Source organism: Cucurbita pepo, chromosome LG13, assembly GCF_002806865.2.
Source record: "Cucurbita pepo subsp. pepo cultivar mu-cu-16 chromosome LG13, ASM280686v2, whole genome shotgun sequence".
In the NCBI taxonomy this organism is placed as follows: Eukaryota; Viridiplantae; Streptophyta; class Magnoliopsida; order Cucurbitales; family Cucurbitaceae; genus Cucurbita; species Cucurbita pepo.
The window spans coordinates 331,515-357,281 of NC_036650.1; the positions used below are offsets into that span (position 1 = coordinate 331,515).

A 25,767-nucleotide genomic window follows, 5' to 3' on the forward strand; every position below is an offset into this window, starting at 1 on the left:
TTCTTCCAAAGCTTGAGTCTCTTGGGATATTGCCTGTTTCCTCTAGATGTTGGAGCATTGATCTGCATGATGAAGGACAATGTAGTAGTGAAGATAGCCGTGGTATGTGTGACCTTGGCATGGAGTTCTTGGGCTGCATATCCTTTCATGAGTTCAGCTGTGAACCCAAGAAGAAAAGCTCTTGCACTCTATCCTGTGTTCCTTATGTATGTATCAGTTGGTTTTCTGATCATTGCCATTAATTGAGATGCATTAACAATGGTGCTCTTAAAAGGGTTTTGGTAAGAAGAGATCGATATGATGATTGAGTAATGATTTAGGAACCTCATGAATTGATCAATATTCTCTCACCTTACTGTAACCCTTTCTTTTTGACTTATATCATATAATGTCTTGAAACTCAGATCTGCCTACATCATCATATTCACTGTCTGCAAGTTTTCTTTCATGGAAATCCAAGACCGTGTAATATTTCTTGTAATTATGATATGCCTTCATTTCTTGAATGCAATCATTTTATGGCTATTTCTCGTCTGGAATCAGAACTGTTGAAAATAATTTCTGGGAATTGGAAAATATTTGACCGTAGCTATGGTGAAATATTTGAGAGTGGTATTTTGGTGAATGTAGATTAACTTGGGATTGCTGTGCCATACTTTTAAAACATCTTTGAAGAGTCGGTATTAGGTGACTTGTATCATATGATAATGTCTTAATGTGGGGGATTTGCTTGGTTATATCTATGGATCCCTCGGATTATTATTATTATTGAGTCTGATAGCACGGAGTCTATATTGTTGTTATTCAAGGATGATGAATATGAGAATCACTTGAGGTGATGTTTCGAGTTTCTTTGGTAAATACTCAAATTTTTAGGTTTATTAACCGATCACAAAACTGTGTTGCTAACGAGGTTGTACGATGGGTTGGATGCTTGCTCGACTATTTTAGAATGTCTTACAACAACCAAGACTTTAACAAATGAGGTTATGTTTCGAGCTTCTTTGGCAAATACTCAAAGTTTTAGGTTCATTAACGGATCACAAAATTGCACTGCTAATGAGGTTGTACAATGGGTTGGATGCTTGTTCAACTATTTTAGAATATCTTACGACAATCAAGACTTTGACAAATGAGTCTATGTTTCGGGCCTCTTTGACAAATACTCAAAGTTTTAGGTTCATTAATAAATCACAAAACTGTGCTGCTAACAAAGTTGTACGACACGTTTGTTGGGTTTCTTGTATTTATTTGATTCTCCTAAAAGAAACGTAACCAAGCTAAACATGGAATTAAGTAGAAGGACGTGCATTTTTTAAGTATATACAAACTATTTAAAGGTTAGGACTGTTGAACCCAAATTATTATAATGAATCTTACTCCAATGCACATAGCAATGAACTTATTACTATTATGAACGATTATAACAACTTTATATAGGTAGATCAATTCGAGCATAGTTCAGTAGATAAAATATTAATTAATATATCAAAAGTTAAATGTTCGATCTCCATCTTGTAACTATTAAACTAAAAAAAACTCATAGTTTGTGAAAGTAGTCTCTATTGGTCTACCTCGTCACTCAATGAATTATATTTTTTATAAGATTTAAAGTAAATTTACCCATTGAAATTTAAAATTAGGTCACCAACTTCCTTAACCTTCCGACACTGGGCAGCGGCATCCCTTTTCAAAAGACGGTTGAACCAAGAGTTACCACTACAATCGAACACGAAGGAAAATCATTTAAACCGATACTAACAAGATTTAGTACGTAGATTCTTACACGAGTATAAAATTTCTTAAATGGCAGAAATTAACAAAATTTAGAAAAAAAAAAAATGCTAAAATCAAATGGATAATATCAATTTTTTTTTCTTCGTAGGTTGATAGAATAAATACCTTTATTTAAGTATTTTAAAATAGTTATAAATCAACTTACTTACAAAATTTACCTACAACCTCTTAAATCAACTTTTTCCACCAAATTAATTATTAATATAGTAAATATTTTATTTGAAGGTAATTACCTAAATAGCATAAATACATATTTTTAACGTTGTTTTCTATTTTCTAAAAAGTTAATGGTTTGTTCATACACTTTCTTTAATAAAAAATATATATATATATATATGAATTTAGAAATACTAAAAAATCAAATATATTTATAGAAAAGGTAAAAAACTGAAAGTAAATTTCAAGTCAACCATCCTAATTTATCTCAATCTTCAAAAAAAGAAAAAAAAAAAAAAATATATATATATATATATATATATATATATATAAATTTAAAAAGATTTGAACTTTTCACCTAATTAAATATATATATCTTAATTATATTAAAACAAAAAAAAAAGTCACCTATTTAAGATCGATACCAAATTTAAATAAAAGTCGAACTCAAAAAAAGAAAAAAACAATCACTTACCTAAAAAAAACTTTGCGAATTTCATTACCAAATATTGCATCAAACCTCCCCACATTAAATATTGAGTTACTAATTATCGAGTTCAATAACGATATGGTGGAGATAGATACACGATAATTGATATGGTATGCAAGCTCGAATTCGCTAAATTTATATTTATTTAAAATCTGTGGTTAAAATTTGTGATCAAAATGGACATGAATTTATGAACTTTTTCATGTTACAAACAGAGAATGGAAAAGAAAGTCGATCTCACCGTAGGATGAAAGAAAAAAAGGGGTCAGAAAAAGTGGAAAATTTGAGTTTTTTGTTTGCGCCTCTCTCTCTCTCTCTCTCTTCTTTGAATACTCAAAGAAATTTGTTACCCATTTCTCGTTTCTGCAATTTTCCCTCTTTATTCTTCCATTTCTTCTTGTAATTGTTGTTTGAGTTTTGGGTTTGGTTCTATTTCCTTAAATGAGGCGCTGAAAGTAAAGGGTACGAAGAAAAAAGGCATTTCATAAGGTTTTTTGTTCTTATTTCTTCTTTAAATTTGTACCCATTTCGTGTTGAGGATGGGCAATTCGTTTGGGTGTTCGGCGTCTGGCGAGCGATTGGTATCGGCTGCGAGAGATGGCGACTTGGTTGAGGCTAAAATGCTTTTAGATTGCAACCCATATCTCGCTAAATACACTTTCGGTGGCCTTAATTCCCCTCTCCATTTTGCAGCTGCTAAAGGCCACAACGAGGTTTGTTCTTCTATTTTGCTTCTAATTTGTGCATTTAGATTCTTTTTGTCTTGGCTTTGTTATGATTGTTTGTTGTTTGTTCTTGGCTTTGTTGGGTTTTTCTTAGATTGTGTCCTTGTTGCTTGAAAATGGAGCTGATGTTAATTCCAGGAACTATTGTGGGCAGGTACGTGATTTTGATGCCTTTTCCTCTTCTGGGTTTTTTTTGGATTGGGTTCCTGATCATCAAAACCAGAGGATTTTAGGTTTATGAATGAAATTTTGGTACTCTGTTTTTGTTCTTGATAGGGTCCAATCGTTACTGTTGGATGAAAGTCTCACCTTGGCTAATTTAGGGAATGACCATGGATTGATTGGCCTTTTGGGGAACCCCAAAGCAAAGCCATGAGAGCTTATGCTCAAAGTGGAGAATATCAAACCATTGTGGGGAGTCGTATTCATCTAACATGGTATTAGAGCCATGCCCTAAACTTAGTTGTGCCAATAGATTGGTAAATCCTCAAATGTCGAACAAAGAACTCTAAAAGAAAAAGGAGTTGAGACTCGATTAAGGGGAGAACTCTAAAAGAAAAAGGAGTTGAGCCTCGATTAAGGGGAGACGTACTTTGTTCAAGAGGAGGTGTTGGATGATGAAAGTCCAACATCGGCTAATTTAGGGAATGATCCTGGGTTTATAACGTAGGAATACTATCTCCATTAGTATGAGGTTTTTTGGGGAAGCCCAAAGCAAGGCCACGAGAGCTTATGCTCAAAGTGGACAATATCATACCATTTTGAAGAGTCGTGTTCAACTAACGGTTACAATGTCTCCAATATGATGAACAAGATTTTTAGGATACTCTGCCCTTTGTTCTTCAATGTTCTAAGCGCACAAAATCTGATAGCAACATCTTCTCATATGTAATTATCCTGAAATGAATGTGCTTCTTACTTGCTTTGTATTGTTTTGTTCATGTATATGAAGACAGCAGTGATGCAAGCTTGTCGATATGGGCACTGGGAAGTTGTGCAAACTCTTCTAATTTTCAGATGTAATGTAAGTTGTTTAATTGGAATTTTGCTTTGATACTGTCATTTATTAGTTGTTTCGTGGCTAGCTTGGCTCGAGTATGAAAATGTCTGGCCTTTGTAAAGCTGCCACAAGACCACGACATTGTCGAGTTGTTTCTTTTTCTTGAGTCGTGGCGATAATAGCTTGTTTGCTGTAATCAGGTAATGAGAGCAGACTACCTCAGCGGTCGGACCGCTCTCCATTTTGCTGCCATCAATGGTCATGTGAAATGTTTAAGACTTATTATGGCTGATTTTGTTCCTAGCGTTCCTTATGAGGCTATTGCTAGTCAGACAGATGCCAACAGAAGTGATGGTGTTAATGTGAAGAACAGATGTGAACAAGGGTACTTGGCTCGTTTCATTTTACATCCAAGCATAGAGTTTGTATGGTTACTAGCTGTATTGGTTTTATAGGAATAGGTTGATGATGGCGAGTTTCTTATAATTGGCTGATGAGAATTATCGGATTGTTTGATTTTAAAGAAAAATGAATGTGATTGTGAGATCCTTCATCGGTTGGGGAGGAGAACGAAACGCCCTTTATAAGGGTGTGGAAACCTCTCCCTAGCAGACACATTTAAAAAACCTTGAGGGCATGTCCAAAGAGGACAATATCTGCTAGCGGTGGGCTTGGACCGTTACAAATGGTATTAGAGCCAGACACCGGATGATGTGCCAGCGAGGAGGCTGAGCCCTAAAAAGGGTGAACATGAGACAGTGTGCCATCAAGGACGTTGGGCTCCGAAGGGGATGGATTGGAGGGTCCCACATCAATTGGAGAAGGGAACGAGTGCTAGCAAGGACGCTGGGACCTAAAGGGGGGTAGATTGTGAGATCCCACATCGGTTGGGTAGGAGAACGAAACACCCTTTATAAGGGTGTGGAAACCTCTCCTTAGCAGACACGTTTTAAAAACTTTGAGGGAAAGCCCAAAGAGGACAATATTTGCTAGCGGTGGGCTTGAGCTGTTACAAATGGTATCAAAGCTAGACACCGGGTGATGTGCCAGCGAGGAGGCTGAGCCCCAAAAGGGGTGAATATGAGACGGTGTGCCAGCAAGGACGCTGGGCCCCGAAGGGGGTGGATTGGGGTGTCCCACATCGATTGGAGAAGGGGAACGAGTGCTAGCAAGGACGTTGGGACCCGAAGGGGGGTAGATTGTGAGATCCCACATCGGTTGGGTAGGAGAACGAAACACCCTTTATAAGGGTGTGGAAACCTCTCCCTAGCAGACACGTTTTAAAAACTTTGAGAGAAAACCCGAAAGGGAAAGTCCAAAGAGGACAATATCTCCTAGCGGTGGGCTTGGGCCGTTACAGGTTGTTTACCATCAAGTATCGTAGACTTTGGTTGACCTGTTTATTATTCTTGTGATTTATTTTTGTGTTTCCAGTGCAGTGATTTGTCCAAGTTTATAAATAAGGCAGCTGATGATGGCATTACCGCTCTTCATATGGCAGCACTAAATGGCTATTATGATTGTGTTCACCTTCTTCTTGACCTGCATGCCAATTTTGCAGCAGTAACATTTCATTGCGGGACCTCTATGGATTTGATCGGTAAGTCTCAAAAGGTGCTTCTAAATTTCAATGGTGCTTTGTGATTGTGATTGTGATTGTGAGATCCCACATCGATTGGGGAGGAGAACGAAACACTCTTTATAAGGGTGTGGAAACCTCTCCTTGGTAGATGCGTTTTAAAAAACCTTGATAGAAAGCCCCTAGAGGATAATATCTGCTAGCGGTGGGTTTGGGCTGTTACAAACGGTATGAGAGCCAGACACCAGGTGATGTGCCAGCGAGGAGGTTGAGCACTGAAGGGGGGTGGACATGAGGCGGTGTGTCAGCAAGGACGTTAGGCCCTGAAGGGGATGGATTTGGGGAGTCTCACATCTATTAGAGAAGGAAACGAGTGTGAACGAGGACGTTGAGCCCCGAAGGAGGGTGGATTGTGAGATCCCACATCAGTTGGGTAGGAAAACGAAACATTCTTTATAAGGGTGTGAAAACCTCTCCCTAGTAGACGCGTTTTAAAAACCTTGAGGGGAAACCTAAAAGGAAAAATCTAAAAAGGACAACATCTGCTAGCGTTAACAACAAATTCATTGCAGGAGCTGGAAGCACTCCGTTGCATTATGCAGCATGTGGGGGTAACTTGAAGTGCTGTCAGGTACGATGTCTTTCGACTTCAATTGTAAACGTTGGCTTTAACGAATAACATTTGAATATTTCATTTCGCCTTTCTTTTTTGTTCGAAATTTTACAGATTCTCCTTGCAAGAGGCGCCTCTCGAATGACTTTGAATTGCAATGGGTATACTCGTCTTGCAGTGTTTGCTCTTGTTGTTCTATCTTTAATTGTGGCTTATCTGATTCAAAATGCAACCATCACTTCAGGTGGCTTCCTCTAGATGTAGCCAGAATGTGGGGACGCCATTGGCTTGAACCTCTGCTAGCTCCTAATTCAGACTCTATAATACCAAGATTCCCCACTTCGAACCACCTATTATTGCCTCTAATGAGTGCATTAAACATCGCCAGGTATTTGGTTGTTTGCTATGTTCTTCAGTTGCCAATTGGTTCGCATGTTGGATGAACTTTTTTGTTTTAAGTTCTATTTGCAATGCTCTCTATCTTTGATTAAAATGTGGCACATATAAGGTCTTTAGGGACTATGAAATCCTACCTCGGTTGGAGGGGGAACAAAATATTCCTCATAAGGGTGTGGAAACCTCTCCCTAGTAGACGCATTCTGAAATTATGAGGCTGATGACAATACGTAACGGGCCAAAGCGGAGAACATTAGCTAGCAGTAGGGTTGGACTGTTACAAATGGTATCAGAGCCAGTGACCTGGCGGTGTGCCAACGAGGATACTGGCCCCCAAGGGGGGTGGATTGTGAAATCCCACATCGGTTGGAGAGAGGAATGACATTCCCCATAAGGGTGTGGAAACCTCTCCCTAGTAGACGCGTTCTAAATTTGTGAGGCTGATAACGATACGTAACTGGTCAAAGCGGAGAACATCTGCTAGCAGTGGGGTTGGACTGTTACAAATGGTATCAGAGCCAGTCACCAGGCGGTGTGCCAGCGAGTATGCTGACCCCCAAGGGGGGTGGATTGTGAAATCCCACCTCGGTTGGAGGGGGGAATGAAATATTCCTTATAAGAGTATGGAAACCTCTCCCTAGTAGACGCGTTCTAAAATTGTGAGGCTGATGGCGATACGTAACGGGCCAAAGCGGAGAACATCTACTAGTAGTGGGGTTGGACTGTTACAAATGGTATCAGAGTCTGTCACCCGATGATGTGCCAGCGAGGATGCTGGCCCCCAAGGGGGGTGGATTGTGAAATCCCACATCGGTTGGAGAGGGGAATGAAACATTCCTCATAAGGGTGTGGAAACCTATCCCTAGTAGACGTGTTTGAAAATTGTGAGGTTGATAGCGATATGTAACGGGCCAAAACGGACAATATTTGCTAGCGGTGGGCGTGGGCTATTATAAGGACTCTCTTGAGATGAAATGAAAGAGAAAGAAGATATGCAAAATCTATGTCTTTTGCTGGGTGGTGTGCCAGCGAGGACACTAAGCCCGAAGGGGGTAGATTGTGAGATCTCACCTCGGTTACATAGAGGAATGAAGTATTAAAAACATTGAGGGAAAACCCGAAAGGGAAAGTCCAAAGAGGACAATATCTGCTAGCGGTGGACTTGGGCCGTTACAAAAATCTAATGATTTCAGATGGTGAAACATAACAAGCCTGTATGCATAGGAGGCCAGTTTGATAACTTTTCTGCGGCTGACCAATAAAATGAATAACTTGAACTTGAACTTCTTGTTCTCTCTCTTTAAGCTCGGCTTAGTTTTACGAGTCGAAGTTATCGAGTCAACCAAAACCTGATTGACTTGATCGTTTATATTAGTGAATGTAGGAATAAGGAGCTACTCTTTTGTGCATTTGAAATGTGAATGATGACATGTAAAATCTCTTCAGAGAATGTGGTTTTAAGTCGATGGGAGTGACCTCCGACGACAGGGATACCTGTGCTGTCTGTCTCGAAAGAGTATGTTCCGTGGCTGCAGACGGTAAGTTCCCTTTTGACACGCTTAACATCTGAATCTTATTTTCCTTCTGTGGCATATGTTGGTTGGCTTATCGAGACGATTCTCGTGCTCGCTATTTTTGTATTTTCTCGTCGAGCAAGTTCAACTTCTGCATCTGTCTGATATATCTGGCATCTGTACTATTGTTGATGAGAAAATTTTTAAACTTGTTTGCTTATGTAGGATGTGGACATGAGCTTTGTGTAAAATGTGCGCTCTATCTTTGTTCGACGAGTAATATCCAATCGGAAATGACTGGTTCGTCGGGCTCGATTCCGTGCCCCCTTTGCAGACATGGGATTATATCTTTTGTAAAATTGTCTAGTGCCACAGAAAAGGAAAAACAACTTCACCTCTCTCTTAGCATATGCAACTCATGCATGCTTCATAACGGTGACGCCGAAGATCCAGTTTCGACTTGTTTGCCAGATATCCGGAGGAATCGTGTGGCTATGATTTCTTCAGATGTATTCTGCCCAGTAACTTGCAGCCCATTTCATTCTTCTGCTATTCCTGTGTGTACGTGCAACAATGGTACATGCCCGAGCTTCGAGTCCTGAGATGTCGGAACAGAAGATGAATCACATCGTCAATCGCAAACAAACCCAATCGACCAGGTGAAATTGGGAGGTCAGAGACCAGAAACAACTTGCTGTTCAAGCATGTTTTGTGGCAGGAGAAGCTGTAGTAGGGAGAATCAATGCAACTCGGAGATAAACGCTTGACATGTCTGGTCGGTATCGGGTCAATCATCTGGACGAGCTTGAGAATCTATAGTAACAGCGATACATTCTGGATGTTCGGGTTGATATATATATATAGGTAATGGATACGAAGTTTGGCATAAAGTGGTTCGTTTTTGTCTTCGGTTGTGTTCCCTATTTTCGTGATGGGTTTAGGAGGGCTGGTGGGTGTGAATAATTTGTTTGTATGGCAGCAGATGTGGGAATGCTGTGGTTCATGTCATTGCTGCTGCCTGTACTAATTGGTAGGGAAGATTGTAAAATTTGTATGTTGGGATTTTTGTTTCAGCCTTCATTGTAATTGAATGAATGACAGTAAAAGAAACACAAGGGAATACTATTTTCCTCTTTTTCATTATTAATATCAAATACCTTATTGGATTTCGCCCCCAAACCCCATAAACAAGAACCAAATATTGAATGTTCCATTCACATATACGGTGTTGCTGTTGCGTGTGGGTGCAGCGATGCGTGACTCTAGGCAGACGTGCCCTTGACTCAAATTGCACTAAAAGACTCGATAGTTTGCAAGATCTTGCAATTCACACGAAGTAATGTCCTTTGCTGTGTCACAATCCATGAAAGAGGCAAGATATCAATTGTCGAGAGTCAACGTGAATAATATCAATTGTCGAGAGTCAACGTGAATAATACGACAAGAATGCTTTTTCCCTCATACCAATTATGGTGTGGAGACCAAACTTTTTGAAGCTTCTATGCCACATTTGGTTTAGGCACTTTTTGAAGCTTCTATGCCACATTTGGTTTAGGCACTGTACTCTCCTCTAAAACGAAAAGTTTGTATTTCTACACGTTTACCTAAAATACTCTGTACTCTCCTCTAAAACGAAAAGTTTGTATTTCTACACGTTTACCTAAAATACCCTGTGATGACTTCTCACAGGAATGGACTTGGACTTCTCACAACGACGAATAGTGAACCGCCAACGATATCACGATCTAAACACTTCACTGAACCATTGAATCGATAGGAATGCCAGACACAATGTTTACAAAGCACGTGATGTAGAGTTTTGAATCATAAAAATTGGACCTTTCATCGCTACATTCTGCCTATTTTTAATTAGAATAAACCATACAATAACAATGAAAAGCAAAGGAACAATTTAGTTTCAAAACATTACAAAGAAACTATAATCATTTGAAAACATAAATAAACCATAGAAATGTAAACTAAGCCATATAAATAACCATGGAGAAAGAAAACTCAAAAGAAATATCAAGAAGAACATGAACAATTATAAGTAAGCTGATGAAAACTTTCAGCTTTGAAGTTCAAATGAATGGCCAATTAAACCAACAAAAGGAAAAGGAAGTCAGGTGTATCACACTCTTGTCACATTTGGGATGGACAAGGAAATGAAGTTATTTACAATACAGAGTACACATAAAATAAAATTCAAAAAGAAAAGAAAAGAAAGATAGAAGACATTGGAAATTTTGTACCCAAACATTTTCTTATCAAATGGGTCCCCAACAGTCTGGTGGGATTTTCTTTTGCCTTTGCTTAAGCTTAGATCAACCTCCAACTCCATTGGTTGGCGGAGGTGATTGTTGAGAGAAATCACCTTTATCCTTTTTCCCAATATCTATATTCCCCACAACATCGTCTTCTTCGTCCTCTTCGTCCACTAGAATCGACCCATTCCTTCGGAGCTCTCTAATTTTTCTAAATTCATCATAGTGTGCCCTTCGGTGTTCCTTAAAGCTCAAATTCCCCTTATCTGTTTTCAAACCCAACCACTGAACTTGAGAAAAATATCAGACAAGGTGCTATAATTATATATATACACACACAGTGGGTTAGTCGCCAAGTCCATGTGGGTTTCTTTCTTTGAAAATGAGATGACAGCCAATATCACCTTCAAATGGATCACAGTCAAACAACACAGAATGTCGGATACACAGCATTGCAAGGATTAAACCTTAAAAAACCTTTTCAACCAAGCAATGATTACCATTGTCTGTTTGATTCTAAGATTAGATCATCTTATAAAACTGCTTGTGCTTGAAATCCTAGAAAATACGTAAAGTTGGGAAATGGATGTAAAAGAAGTGAGCAAATAAAGGAAATTGGGACCTTCATCATCTTGGTCCATGGCATCTGCTTCATCCTCAGAAGATGTCCACCCACTAGATCGTTGGCTGCTTTTACCACTTGAAGACGCCACATCATTCAATGCAGTTCGGATGGCTTCTGCATGCATTGCATCACCAACACACATGGCAAACCTGTCCCTCACAGGAGAAAGAGAATCTGCATCAAACGAAAAACAATTACAAACTTGGGGTGCACTATCTTGATACAGTGTTAAAGTAACCAAAACTTTACACCTAAACAAATAAATTTGCGTTCGTTCCCACCGAGATAGTCAAGGCATACAAATGCTTTTTCACCAATATCAATTTCACATTTATACATTTACCATCTTCATCCATAGACGTAGCCAAAATACTCACGAACGCAATATATAAGCCTCCACACACCAACTTGGTCATAGCGTAAAAGTTCTCTTGCAAATTTTCCATACTTGTTAATTCCAATTAAGCAAACATAAATTACTAAAAAAAAACAACAACAAGCATATCTAGATAACCTTTTTTTAACAAAAATAAACATTCGATCTAGAAAATTTACCGAAAAATATCCAATAGAAGATTATTCTCAGATTACATCAGTGAATTGGAATCATAACTAAAGAGGTAATTTCCAAAACTAAATCTTTCAGAATTCATGAAAAGTGCTTTCAATGCAACATAGAAGTTATAAATAAAAATCAAACAAACCAACAAGATATAGTCCTTTTTCTACAGTATATCATACAAAGAAGAAGTTACAAAATTCTTGAGAAGGGAAAAGCAACTTTAAGTTCCTGACATTTGACTTAAGTTGCATTTGACTCCTTGGGTTTTCAATTCGACATTTAACCCTTGAGATTTGAGTTTCTCTTGGTCCTGTTAACACATTTGGTCCTTGTTTTCAACTTATAGTTATGTAAGGCAGACTAGACCTTGAGTTTTCAATAAACATTTTTTTTTTATTGTTTTTATTCTCATTCTTACTCTCTATTTGTTAAGTTGATGTGCAACATATTTATTATATATGTCTTTACCACATCAACAACTTAACAAAGATAAAATTAATTATAAAATAAAGAAAATAAAAACAATAAAAAAATGTTTAATTCTTAATTTTTTAAAATAGTAAATATGTTGCACATAAACTTAACATATAGAATTATCATATTTTGCCAAGTTAGTCCAAAATTAAAAAAAAAAATAAAAAAAAAATGAAGAAAATTGACGAAAGGACCAAAATTGTTAACAATAGGAGGGACCAAACACCAAATTATTCCAAACTTCAGGGCTAAAATGTCAATTTTGAAACCTCATACACTCAACTTGAACCAAACCCACACCAAAAGTGCACTTTTCCCATAAAAGAATTATCACAAAAATAACAAATCCCTTGGGTATTACATGCTTCTAATAGAAGAAACGCATACCATCATCTTCAATCATGGGATGATAAGGCGTCTTAGGCTCAGTAATTTTCTGCCGCACAGGTTTATTTGCTTCAATTTGACCAATATTAACTTCATTCCATTTCACACGCCGCCCACGGGTACTACAAGAACATAAAGATAAACCTCAAATTTTTAGAATAAGTGTGAAATTTATGTCAGAGTAAACCACAGAACACTCCAAGTGATGCAAACTAGAGCTCATGTCTGTTAAGTAATCAACATATTCCATTTTCATTAAAGGAATAGGGACCTGAAATATAATTTCACTAAAGAACAGATACTCCTGATCTTATTTGAAATTTAATAACAAATATCTCATCCAGAGACTGAATGGATACATGAACATTTAAACATGGACATTTGCAAATGAAGATTAGGAATGAAAGAATAAATAGCTATATGAAACACCAGAACACCATAGAGACATGAGAACAGAGGAGTTTTATGCACATATCAAGTGTAAATTTAGCATTACTTCATCTTGCTAATATTGTGATTTCCTGAAATGTCAAAAGCACCTATACAATTGAATACATATTTTCTTTATAAGAAACATCAAAGAAGTATATTCCCAAAAAGGCTAGGTACAACCTAAGGGCTGGGAACCCCCTTATTGTTGCTGGGCAATAGAATTCCAAACCTTGTTAATTTTTTCTTATATATAACAAGAACCTCTTTCTCGAAGCTATGAACCCTTTCCCTCAACAGGTTATTGCTCGTGCTTGTCAGGTTGGAGCTAAAACACGACCTTAGTACCAATTAGAGGTAAATGGTATTTTCAGCTTTCCATTCACTTCTTATTTTTGAGAGGCCAAGGGATTGGGTGAGCCTATGGTAATATGATTAATCGATACATCTCCTTTTAACTTGACTAATGAAAATGATCTTTTCCTTAAAAAAAATAATGGATGAATTAACATAATAATTCCATTTAAGCCCATTTACAGAAGCCTTGAGCTAAGTAATAACATTATAAGCAGCCCCTTGTTAATACAAAAAAAAAAAAAAAAAAAAAAAAAAAAAAAAAAAAAAAAAAAAAAAAAAAAAAAAAAAAAAAAAAAANAAGAAAGAAAGAAAGGAGAAGAAAGAAAGAGGAAAAGCAAATCCAAAAGCATTTGACCGTGGGGTGGGAAGACACGAGAAAGGAATGAGAGGTTCAATTCATATTTCGGTGGACAATCAAGGAAACAGACGTGATGCAAAGGTATAAAATACCTCATACCTCTCTGATTCTTTTCTACTCATCTTCACCTCCTTGTGAACCTGTCCATGAAAAAGAAATCCAAAGCAATTGTTAACTAACCCATTTCACAGGACCACCGGAAAGAAGAGAACAATGCTTAGAACTCTTTTGTCGCTCTATCTCATATTGGCAAAACAAAGACCCGTCATTTCTCAGGTTAATTCAACCATGGAATCCACGTCGCCAGTGACAACTCACTAAAATATCAAATATCCTACAAATTAGTTTTATAGCTAATTGTCGCATTACCTTCAGCATCTGCTTCGACCCAAAACAATTTCATCCAATATCCTTCACTTGAATACTCATCGAACCTTTAAAAGCTAATATTCGTTTTTTCCGGCTCGGATTCGGAAATACATCAATTTCTTAATCTAATCATGCTCCCGAATCAATTTAATAATAAAAAATGTGCGAAATTTCTTCATTTGCATATTTTTATTATTATTTTTTTGTTTATAGATTATCCAGTAAAGAAACCGACTTGCAAATAAACAACCGCTCATAAACCCTATTAGAAACTCCATCCATTTTCAGTCTATCCGAATTTCATCGTTCTTCACAGTTCTCCAAAGAATATAAACATCCCGCACATATTCTCCAAATAAAATCAGCAAAGAGGGGAAAAGGCACGAGAGTTTTACCGTTCGTCAACGTCCCGACCAGCGTAGAGTTTGCCACAAAAGCAGAAGTATATCAGAAAGAGGCTCGTGAGGAAAACGAGGAGGCGTAGGATATGAGATCCAAGATCTACCGATGCTCTCATGCACCAGGGATCGGAAACAGAAAGAAACCGCAACCGCGAAGAGAGAACAGAAGAGATGAGATTGACCGATAAAAGGGAGGTGAAAGAAGAAAGAATACGAATGAAATGAGAGGCAGAGGGAACCTTGGACCGAGGCCATCTTCATTTGGGCTTTTCGCGGGAAAACCCAATGGGCTCGTTATTCGAAGGCCCACTTCATTTGGGCTTTTCCCGGAAAAATCCAATGGGCTGTGTTATTCGAAGGCCCACTTAAACACACTCTCCATTTCATTTCAAAGCAAGCATGACCGTATGACCGTGACACTCAACAAGCAGAAAATATAGGTTAATAGAACAAAATATAGCCACTAACTCTATTTATCGCTTAAATAGTAATTTTCACGTTTATATTCATTTCTATGGCTAATATTGAACTGTTGTGCAACTTCACGATGTTAGAGTATCAATGTTGAATAAAGAGGTAAGTGAAAGTCGAAAGAAGAACTAGAGATAAAGAAAATGAGGAAAACAAATGTCACAGGTCGATGGATAGTGTTGAGACACTAAAATATAGCATCTCGACACTGCCACAATCAAGTCAACTATCCTGTACAAGAATTGATAAGACACTGCTTAATAACATCTCACGGTAATGAAATGAGGTATTTCGTTAGCTTAGCACTATGGTCTACTGTTCTATGCTTCTTAACGCTTAAAATACACGTCTGTAGCATCAAGACACTATGGACAACATCTCAACATATTTAACAAATTTTGTAGTTTCTTTCACGTGCATTGAGACATTGACTCTGGCATCTTGACACTGTTTGGTGCATTAGAAGAGATTTTTTGGAGCAAGTGGAAGAGTTTCAAAAGTTTAAGAACATGAAGATCGCAATAAAGACAAGAATCAACGACGTTTCTAATCTTATTGTGATAGAAAGTTAAAATTTGATTAGAATTCTCCCAAACAAACAAGCAGTATTATACGAGATAGTAGTTACCATTACCGAACACAGTTACGGAAATGGGCACATGTCCAATTTGGTTATTTAAACAGACATTTATATTAAGAAGTTTGATTGAAAGGGATAGCTCTAAGTGGATGAGCCATAGCCAAAGTCAAGCCAGTCTTCTCCTCCATATTCATAGATTCAGGCTGGATCCCATCTTCAAGCCTCCAATGAAACGAGTGAATCAAAGAAGCAAGAATCCAATGAACCATTTTGGTAGCCAAAGACAAGCCAGGGCAGATTCTCCGTCCAGACCCAAATGGAATCAGCTCAAAGTGCTTCCCTTTATAATCAACGTCCGACCCCAAGAACCTCTCTGGCTTAAACGAATCAGCGTCTTCCCAAACGCCTTTGTCCCTCCAGATCTTCCAAGCATTCACAATAACTCGAGCATTTTTGGGAACCACGAACCCTCCGATCTCGGCGTCTTCTCTTGCGTTGTGTGGCAATAGAAGAGGAGCCGGCGGGTGAAGCCGGAGAGTTTCCTTTATGATTTGTTGAAGAAATGGTAGCCTTACCCAGTCGGATTCGTCGACTGCCGTGCCTTCACCGATCACTTCTTTCAGCTCTGCTTTGGCTTTTGATAGTACTTTTGGGTTTTTTAATAGCTCTGCCATTGCCCATTCCACCGTCGATGTCGTCGTGTCGGTTCCCGCCGGAAATAGGACCTAAGTAATGACCAAAACAACACAAAGATGTGTAATTTTACTCTAAATATCGAGTTTAATCCCTACCTGCATAGAACAGAATGGGAGCTTTGAGCCACACCGGTAGGTTGGAGGGTATTTACAGTAGAGACTAAACACACAGTTAGAGGGTATTTCTACATAATTCTTTTACTAAAAAAGAACCAAAAATTCTAAGGATTGGCGAGAGGAGGGAGGACAGTTCGAGCATTAGAAGTAGCAAGGTCAAGGTAGCATTCCCTATAGCAGCACTCTAGTATTTAGTAAATTCTTTGAATAAGGTCTAGAATCACTCTCGAGAAATGACCTGATTTACACGTGTGTATGCAAGATCAGTCATGTAGTTCAAGGCAGGTAAGGGTTGTGCTCATGAGGGAGACACCATCACTCTGTCTCGAAGGTAGGTTTAGGTATTTTTATTCTTAAAATACCTAAATCATTTTTCTAAAATACATAGACAATGGACTTATACAATTATTGAGTTTGACCCTACTGAACTAGTGATACTATTTTAACAGGGCTAAGACGTGTGTGTGCGTACGTGACGAGCATATATTATGTAAGGTGGTTTAAACGTATATTAAACGAGCAGATATTACCAATATCAAATGTTTGATCAAATGTAGGTGGAACTTGGCATCTTCACTCTCTTTTGCAAGGTTGAGAAGGTTATGAAGCATGTCATTTTCTTCCCCTAAATTTGGCTCCTTCATCCGCTTGTCAATCATGTCATCAATGATATCTAAAAACTTGTTCATGTGAGCCATCATACGCCTTCGGCATCCTTGGAGGTCCATCTTCTTCAACATGGGAAAAAGATCTCCAACATTTGATCTTCCAGCCTCCTCCATTATACCCCAAACAGCCTCCTTAAATTCTTGACCCTTTTCACAAATATTCGAGTATTCATCACTCAAATCCACCGAAAAAATCATGTTGGAAAGCATGTCGAGAGTGATCACAAACACGACTCTTTCAATGTCTACAGCCTCACCTTTCGTAGCGCTTTCTGGAACACTAAAAGACGTTAGATTCTCTTAAGACGAACCGTATAGTTCATATGGAGGATGTTCTGGGAAAACATGTGATTGTTGCATAGTTTTCGAAGGGTTCTCCACAGGTCACACACGGGAAGCCAGGGCAATGCTACCTCATGGTGGTCATAAATTGTTGTTGCATCGGGATACATTCGGTCGCTCAAAACTTGGTCATGAGATTGGAGGACTTGCTTGGCCATGGATGGGGAGGATATCACTATTGAGGTCATTTGGCCTAGTTTAAGGGTCATGATGGGGCCATAGGAGTCGGCAAGTTTGGCTAGGGATTGGTGAGGGTTATGACCAATCTCCATCATATTTCCTATGAGAAAGTAACCTTTGGGCCCTGGAGGAAGTCGCTTTGGGTTGATTTTTCTAGTAAGTGAATGGAACAATAGTAGAAGGGGGAAGAGAAGAAAGAGACTGCCTCCTATTGTAAGCTCCATTTTCTCTTTCACTATGTCTCCCTCTCTTAGACATTTGGGTTGCCTTTTTATAACACAAAATTAATTGAATTGGTGGTTGTGAGGTCTTATCCAAGATATTTTCTTCTAGTTTTTGTGGTTGTCAAAATTTGCATGCCAAAATTGGTTCTACCGTGTTTCACATGGGAACGGGAAAAACTAAACTAACAAAACATGTCGTTTGAAATCAAGAAAAAAGATTTAGTGAGTGATGGCCAACCAACAATCTTATGTTGTTCGTGACTCGTGAGTAAGGAATAAACTACATTAAGAAATATATTGAAATCAATAAAAGAGAGGGAGTGAGTGATGGACAATCAACAATCTATATGCTACTCGTGAGGAAAGGAAATCGGAAAAACTAAACTAAAAAACTTGTTGAAATCAATAAAAGAGAGCTAGTGAATGTGAGCAGCCAACAATCTAAATCACAGAAATTAGAAAAATTAAACTACAAAAACCTATTGTTTAGCTTGTTCATGGATGAATGAACTATGACCGTAACGAAACATGTCAACTATTATTTGGTGTAACGAAACATGTTGGGTTAGTAAAAGAGAGCTAGTGAATGATGAGCAACCAACAGTCTATATGTTGCTCGTGAGTAACGAAAATCGAAAAAACTAAACTACAAAAACTCATTGTTGAACTTGCATGAACTATGATCGTAACTAAACATGTCAACTATTACTTGGGGTAACAAAACTGGTTGGGCTAGTCCTACAAAATTGGCAGGACAACTATGTGCTATATATCAATTGAGTTCAAATTTATGTATATATATATTTGTACATAATTGATTTGAAATTTAATATTTAATACAGGAAGAGAAACGAGTTTTCGTAATTAAATCAACTACACATGTACTAACTAAGATCACCATAGAATGGTTTTTAGGTTGACCCTTTGATGTCATATACTTGTAAACATGGACATGGAGAGGGTGGATACTAATTCATTCCACTCTGAGCATATTGAGGATAGGAGGACAATAATTGAGCCCTACTAGGTCATTCCATCTTAATGCTCATGATATTAACCTTTTATTCATGCCTGTTCTATCAACATGTGATGTTTTTTAGGTCGACCCCTTAATTTCATTTGATTACAAACATGGATGTAGACAGCACGAACAATAATTGTACCTGAGATTATATAGGCATCAAAGAACAATAATGTTACCCAACTGGTCTTTCCATCTTCATAATCTTCATAATTTTGATATCGACCTCTGATCCATGATATCTTCATCACCTGTTTTACCACCATATAATGTTTTTTAGGTTGATCCCTCAATGTCATATGCTTATAAACATGAGTGTAAAGAGCATATACAATAGTTCGAGCACTAAGGTGCTCGAAAACCAACTCCTATTCGGACTCTTGCTAATACTAAGATATGTCATCACTCGAGGTCGACTTTGCCTACAAGAAGGCAAGAGACAACATGCTTCCACCTGAAAGAGACGACCTCGTCTCAACAATAGTGTTTTGATTCTTATCTTTACAATCTCACTAATCATTTAGCAAAAACTAATGTCAAATTAGAACCTAACACTTGACCTTTTTGCATGTAACGTAGAACACTTATCCATAAAAATGTATGTTGATAAGGTAAATAAACAAAAGACATACCTATGTCATGTTTTAATGAAATAGCTTACTAAAATCGATAGCAACTATGGTTCCCTACTCAAAGTATAGACATTAAAATAAAATATTTAAAAAGTAAGCAACAACCATACATATTTTGAGACTAAAACAGGATTTAAACATATATAAAGATGAATGAATGAATGAATGAATGAATGAATGAATGAATGAATAATTTCATTACACCTTTCTGATTGAACCTTACCCAGAAAAGATATGGATGGATTTCACCTTCACAGATAGAGTTCATGTTGCTTGGCCTGTCACTGCAGATCCTGAAGCGCGGGATCTTTCCTTCACCGATGGTTGTGGTTCTGATAGGAAAAAAAACCATAATAGGGATTATACATTGCACCAAAGAAGAGAAAAGAGAATGAAAACATCTCTATTACAAAAATTAAAGCAAGTTTTAAGTTATTTCGATATCATCGTGACTCAATATACGACCTTGGTGTACTAGTGTACTGAGACGTACTTAGTGTACTAGTGGAGAATTGGACTATTTTGAGCCTTGGAAGAGATAGCCCTCTCGAAAAAATATTGCCCAGCATAACTTATCATTGATATCATTAGTACAATTTCAGCCCCACTTTCATATTATCCGGTTCTTCTTATACCTCATTTGTTAAGAATCACAACCCTCCACAATGGTATGATATTGTCCACTTTGAGCATAAGCTCTCATGGCTTTATTTTTTGTTTCCCCAAAAGGCCTTATACTAATGAAGATGTATTCCTTACTTATAAACTCAAGATCAACCCCTTAATTAGCCGATGTGAGACTCCTCTCCTAACAATCTTCAACATTATTAATACTTGGAAGGCTTCATACATTCAAGGCCGGATCCGAGATGATTACCAGGTTACTTTAGCTACATGTAAATCATCAAGATCAACAAGAACATTTGTAAAAGAGATGAACTATGAGGTTACTGAAGCATTATCAAAATCCATGCTTAACAGCCAAGGTTTTAGTGCCTAAAAATCCTTATTGTCTTTCTATTCTGGGTTCCAGGGCCCAGAACACGAGTCTAAATCAACATCTATTGACGTTCAGATTGTTCCCTGTTATCTATGTTCTCAGCTAGAAACAAAAACACAGTGAAACTACCATTGATGTTGCAGGCGTTCGGAATAGCTTTGTTTATCATTTGGTTTTACATTATCTATTTTATGAAACTGAATAAGCTTACTGGATATGAGGGCCTTTGGTCTGGTCTTAAACAGAATCCGCTGCCTGATTATCCCAATGACTTCCAACTCTGCAGTAGCTGATTTGGTATCGCCACTCTGATCCTCATCCACGCACTTCTTTTTCTTCAACACCAACAATGGCTTCTTCAGTGGCACTTTGCTTCCTGTCAGCTCATGGTACCCTACTGTAAAAGTATACACTTCCTACAAACCAATCAATCAATTGAAATAATTAGAAGCAACTAATGAAATGCAACAAATTACCTCAGCAATGAAAAACAAAAATACTTTAGGAAACGGAAATCACTCTTGGAAACTGATTTAGCAAGGTGAAGGAGAAACCGATTGTTGTGCCGTAATGGCACAACCTGATACTAATGGTTGTACGCAAATGCCACCACTAAAATGTTCTAATACTCAATTGTTGTTGCGGAATACCACAACAAAAAATTCTTTGATACCCAATGGTTGTAGCGGAAGTGGAAGCAAGATTGATCACACTCACACCCCACAAATAGAAATTAAACAAAAAGACACGCAGATTTACGTGATTTGGAGAGAATATGTGATTTGGAGAGAAGAAATTCTCCTACATCCACATGTGGTAGTCAATCACTATAACCAAAATATTTACAAATGTATCTCTCACATTACAAAGTCTCTCGACAAAAGTTCCTCCTAATTGCCTCTAGACAAATACAAAATGGTAATGACTCCACGACTCAAAACAATGCTAGATAAGCCTTTTGTATAGGCATAGCAATACTAATTCCTAGGCATAAATCATAAATAAGAATATAGACCAAAAAGAGATATGAACAAAGAGGTTATAAACTAAATGAGTTAATAACCAAAATAAATGAGCTAAGACTAACTTACAATACCATATCAATTCAATCGATCCAGTAACTAAATCCTCCTCCGAACCTAACTAGTCTAAACAATTTCGTAATCTTGTCAGGGAATTCAATTCTAGGGCTACAATGGGAGCTGAGAATGAGGAGAACAAGAAGAAATTGAGAGAAATGCTAAAAGATCGATCAATGAGAAAGGAAAAGTTCAGTACCTGAGCGGAAGGCCGACATAGAACGCCGATTTCGAGGGTTTGAAGGCGATCTTCGAAGGAGGGTTGAGCTTCAACTATGCCTTGCAACTCAACGACGGCCCATTCCAAGCATTTGGTTTCGCCACAGTTACATTTCACCTTAATCTGCATCTTCCTACGCCTTCCGATTCTTGATTCCGCTGCTTTGAGATGAAAAACGAAAACACGAAGCTCTGATGACTGATGAGGAAGACGACACAGAAACTCGGAAAAACGGCGCGAAATCTGAAAGCTCTTCCCGCTATTCTTGGAAAACTAAGAACGACGTCGTTTAGAAAGTGAAAAATTCATATTTTATATAATTTTAAAAATTATTTAATCAATTATTAAACTTTTAATCATATATTTAAGAGGAACTAAATAAAATAATTGAATTATTCGACAGTTAAATAAAATTATAAATATTCTAATAAATCTATGAATTATAAAATAAATAAATAAATTAGAAATAAAATAAAATAAAATTTTAATTTAACTTGTGTTAATAAATTGATTAGAGACAAAATAGTAGAGGTATACATGGTCCGGGTTGGGTTGACGGATTTTTTTGACCCAACCCAAAAGTTCGGGTTGGTTGGATTGGCAACTCAACCCAAAACTTTTCACAACCCAACCCTCCATTTTCAGGTTGGGTTCGGGTTGGGTTGTTAATTTTTTTTTAAACTTTTATTTATCCATAATTTATAATTATTCTGAAACAATCAGATATATTAAAACTTCACAAACAAACACAAATGAATCCATAATTATTCACAAAAATAAAAAAAATAAAAAATAAAAAACAACGACGGAAAATTGTAACATATTAACATAGTTCAACATTTTCATAAAATTAAAACCACTAATTGCAAACATTTCTTGAAAATTGGTTAAAGTACAAAAAATATAAGGATATATCATGAAATTAAATAAACAATAAAAATAATGAGTTTAACTGGCCAAGTCAGCCCAAAATCTGACCTTCCCTCGGTGTTTCTCAATTTTAACCCCCTTCCAGACGGGTTCTCATGACAAACTTTATGGTTCCAGAAACTAGACACAATAAGGAGTTTATGGAAGGAAATGTGAAGCAATTCGGATACCGGAAGCTCAAGAATGTAGGTCCCAAACGTTGACGACGAGGTAAGTAGCCACCTTGGACTTTTCTTACGAAATACTTGTAGGAATCGCTTGGATTTTCTTGTGAACCCTAAACCAAGTATAACACAAGGATATATGAAAGAAAAATCCAAAGAACCGTGAGTTAAGGCCCTAAACCGACCAAGTTGCTCGAGATTTAAGGAACGTTAAGATAAACAACTAAATGAGCTTTAATGCCTATGAAATTTTAATGCTGAGCATAATATATCATGTTAAGGTTATGTATGGAATTTGGTGGTTATTGGATAAGGATAAGTAGGTAAATCAAGAAACGGGGAAAATGACCATAATGCCCCTAAGTATATCTACCTACCGTTCATGACCAAGATGACCTCCAAATACTATGAAACTCTACTATAGATCTTATTTTATGATTCTTGATGAGGTGGTAAAGTTCGAAAGCTATTGGAACTCATTAAGTAGCAAAACCAAGAATTAGGGAAAAATTACCATAATGCTCCTAACGAAGACTACCTACGGGTTAAGCCCTAAATGACCTCCCAACATTATGAAATGTTGTATGAATCCTTATCTCAAGATGTTGTATAACATAATGAAATTCAGAATGGGAAACGTTAGATAGCGAAAGCAAGATATGGGGAAAAATGTACATCACGATCCACATGACTTTACCTCCTAGGATGACTAACGAGGTACCCATGAAAAAAAAGATTTCTCACAAGTACCCTTGGTTTNTTTTCTTGTGAACCCTAAACCAAGTATAACACAAGGATATATGAAAGAAAAATCCAAAGAACCGTGAGTTAAGGCCCTAAACCGACCAAGTTGCTCGAGATTTAAGGAACGTTAAGATAAACAACTAAATGAGCTTTAATGCCTATGAAATTTTAATGCTGAGCATAATATATCATGTTAAGGTTATGTATGGAATTTGGTGGTTATTGGATAAGGATAAGTAGGTAAATCAAGAAACGGGGAAAATGACCATAATGCCCCTAAGTATATCTACCTACCGTTCATGACCAAGATGACCTCCAAATACTATGAAACTCTACTATAGATCTTATTTTATGATTCTTGATGAGGTGGTAAAGTTCGAAAGCTATTGGAACTCATTAAGTAGCAAAACCAAGAATTAGGGAAAAATTACCATAATGCTCCTAACGAAGACTACCTACGGGTTAAGCCCTAAATGACCTCCCAACATTATGAAATGTTGTATGAATCCTTATCTCAAGATGTTGTATAACATAATGAAATTCAGAATGGGAAACGTTAGATAGCGAAAGCAAGATATGGGGAAAAATGTACATCACGATCCACATGACTTTACCTCCTAGGATGACTAACGAGGTACCCATGAAAAAAAAGATTTCTCACAAGTACCCTTGGTTTCTAATAAGATTCTAAGTGCACAAGGTTATGTTGGGCTATTCCTAAGAAGAACCTCTAAGTTCAAAGCTTGACCCAATACGTTATGCATAAACCTAGGATCCCCAAGAATACAAGGAAATACCTAGGTTAATGCAGATGGTATGCTTAACACGTTGCTAGGATCCATGCCCGAAGTAACCATTATCTCCCATCACGAAGTGTACCACAAGATCCCTATTCCTCTTTAGGTGAGATGCCCTGCTATATGTACCACGAGCAGGTTGTCATGATGGACTTATTATTTTCCTCACCTAAATGAGATACCCTGCAACACGATATGCCAGCAGGATGCCACGTTTATAATAATGTCACCTATGCACTCATGGGGAGAAAACTAAGGGTTACTTTGAAAGTGTTTTCAGGACCAAAACGCAATATATGACATGACAACCTCTGAGTGTTAGTTCCTAAAAACGAAACAAGAAGTCATATCCTATCTCAAGGTCTAAATATACTCCAAATCGCCAGCCATGCCCGGAGTAACCATTATCTAAGGTCTATTTTATATGACACAAGGATAAGCTCAAGATTTCAAGTTGGTTGGAGCAAGTTTGGAACATAAGCCAAGATGGAACTTAAGGAAACGCCTAAAGAATACATGTCAAGATTCAAGACTCTTCTAGAACCCTCTAAAGAACTCACTAGGAATCTATGACCTTCTAGAACAACTCACGCTAAGATGAGTTCATATGATTACGAATACATGTTACAAGTTATACTTCAAGAAAATAAGAACCTTAGGAACTTACAAGGTCAAGAGCAAGAGCATTACCAAACAAGCTATATAACTACCAAGATAAGAAGAATGCTAGGTACCACTCACAGATAAAGGACCAAAGTCCTTAGACATGAAAATTCAAGAATGCTAGATATTACTCTAAGCATGTCTAATTGTGGCCCATAACTCCCACCATGCGGTGCTTTCTAAGGAGGCTATTTTCCTCTTCTAGGTGGGATGCCCTGCACCGTGTTTCTTTTGCAGGATGTCATGCTTGGCCTCATTTCCCTCAATCGCACTTTCGAAGGCAGCGGACTAGCGATTGTGCAGCACTCACTTTCTAGCGACAAGTGAGTTAAGCCAATTTGTTCTTGCGTCGCCTACGGCCAAGCGACGTACGATCGAGCCTCTAGCCTCGGTTTTAAAAGAAGGTTTTAGAAAACGAGGAGAGAGAGAGATTTTTAGAAAGAGAGATTTTGGAAAGAGACGTTATATAAGCAAGAAAGAGACGTTATATAAGCAAGCAAGAGAAAGATAACAACGGCTTAGCATATATAACCTTGGGTAGGGAGAAGTTGACAACTGGCCCCCTATAGTACATTCTGAGCCATTTTATGTTTGGTAGGCCTAGACATGATATTTTTGAGGTGTCATACGCCCTAGAATTACAAAAGGGAAAACACTAGAATGAAAAGACATGACAAGGGTTTGGCTTGTCATGGGCATGCGGCCATGGGCAACACGCCTTAGACGAGCATGATCGTGACACCC

General features: G+C 37.6%; 4 protein-coding genes and 1 pseudogene across 6 annotated transcripts in view; 2 read left to right on the top strand and 3 right to left on the bottom strand.

The window, feature by feature from the left end:
* Positions 1-525, top strand: part of LOC111808101 (protein YIPF6 homolog) — a 6,426-nt gene extending 5,901 nt beyond the window's left edge. Inside the window, exon 4 of the mRNA XM_023693908.1 lies at positions 1-525. Coding sequence (XP_023549676.1) covers positions 1-246 — 246 coding nt within the window. The 3' untranslated portion in view covers positions 247-525.
* Positions 526-2,694: 2,169 nt separating this feature from the next.
* On the top strand, positions 2,695-9,439 carry LOC111809352 (E3 ubiquitin-protein ligase XBAT33-like). Of its 2 annotated transcripts, none has more exons than XM_023695796.1 (10): positions 2,695-3,156; positions 3,263-3,322; positions 4,121-4,192; positions 4,369-4,553; positions 5,608-5,768; positions 6,320-6,378; positions 6,475-6,521; positions 6,605-6,748; positions 8,203-8,294; positions 8,496-9,439. In XM_023695796.1, exons 1-10 carry the CDS (start codon positions 2,983-2,985, stop codon positions 8,870-8,872), a joined length of 1,371 nt encoding a protein of 456 aa, XP_023551564.1. In that variant the 5' UTR covers positions 2,695-2,982; the 3' UTR covers positions 8,873-9,439. The 2 variants fall into 2 exon arrangements, with proteins under 2 accessions (XP_023551564.1, XP_023551565.1); XM_023695797.1 differs by having other exon boundaries at positions 3,139-3,156; positions 4,125-4,192.
* An 854-nt stretch (positions 9,440-10,293) lies between these two features.
* On the bottom strand, positions 10,294-14,699 carry LOC111809284 (protein phosphatase inhibitor 2). 2 transcript variants are annotated; one of them, XM_023695727.1, is made up of 5 exons: positions 14,491-14,699; positions 13,826-13,866; positions 12,583-12,704; positions 11,157-11,333; positions 10,294-10,800 (listed from the first exon to the last, which is right to left on the bottom strand). In XM_023695727.1, the coding sequence occupies exons 2-5, from the start codon at positions 13,846-13,848 to the stop codon at positions 10,595-10,597; spliced, it is 528 nt and encodes a 175-aa protein (XP_023551495.1). In that variant the 5' UTR covers positions 13,849-13,866; positions 14,491-14,699; the 3' UTR covers positions 10,294-10,594. The 2 variants fall into 2 exon arrangements, with proteins under 2 accessions (XP_023551495.1, XP_023551496.1); XM_023695728.1 differs by having other exon boundaries at positions 13,819-13,866; positions 14,491-14,692.
* Positions 14,700-15,489: 790 nt separating this feature from the next.
* On the bottom strand, positions 15,490-18,452 carry LOC111809432 (annotated as a pseudogene).
* A 352-nt stretch (positions 18,453-18,804) lies between these two features.
* Positions 18,805-21,974, bottom strand: LOC111809433 (putative uncharacterized protein DDB_G0287975). The gene is made up of 4 exons (XM_023695896.1): positions 21,705-21,974; positions 20,638-20,842; positions 19,650-19,758; positions 18,805-19,045 (listed from the first exon to the last, which is right to left on the bottom strand). The coding sequence occupies exons 1-3, from the start codon at positions 21,852-21,854 to the stop codon at positions 19,691-19,693; spliced, it is 423 nt and encodes a 140-aa protein (XP_023551664.1). The 5' UTR covers positions 21,855-21,974; the 3' UTR covers positions 18,805-19,045; positions 19,650-19,690.
* Between the last annotated feature and the right edge of the window lie 3,793 nt (positions 21,975-25,767).

Bases quoted from the DNA above. Each gene is read 5' to 3' on its own strand.
- LOC111809352 (XM_023695796.1), top strand. From the start codon at position 2,983: ATGGGCAATTCGTTTGGGTGTTCGGCGTCTGGCGAGCGATTGGTATCG. The intron at 4,554-5,607 runs GTACTTGGCTCG...TTTCCAGTGCAG, and splicing joins AAGAACAGATGTGAACAAGG to TGATTTGTCCAAGTTTATAA. The intron at 8,295-8,495 runs GTAAGTTCCCTT...TTGCTTATGTAG, and splicing joins ATGTTCCGTGGCTGCAGACG to GATGTGGACATGAGCTTTGT.
- LOC111809433 (XM_023695896.1), bottom strand. From the start codon at position 21,854: ATGCAGATTAAGGTGAAATGTAACTGTGGCGAAACCAAATGCTTGGAA. The intron at 20,843-21,704 runs GTACTGAACTTT...ATTGGTTTGTAG, and splicing joins TATGTCGGCCTTCCGCTCAG to GAAGTGTATACTTTTACAGT. The intron at 19,759-20,637 runs GTAAGCTTATTC...TTTTCCTATCAG, and splicing joins ACCAAAGGCCCTCATATCCA to AACCACAACCATCGGTGAAG.
- LOC111809284 (XM_023695727.1), bottom strand. From the start codon at position 13,848: ATGAGTAGAAAAGAATCAGAGAG. The intron at 11,334-12,582 runs GTATGCGTTTCT...CGTTTGATGCAG, and splicing joins TCCCATGATTGAAGATGATG to ATTCTCTTTCTCCTGTGAGG. The intron at 10,801-11,156 runs GTCCCAATTTCC...GTTTGAAAACAG, and splicing joins CATGGACCAAGATGATGAAG to ATAAGGGGAATTTGAGCTTT.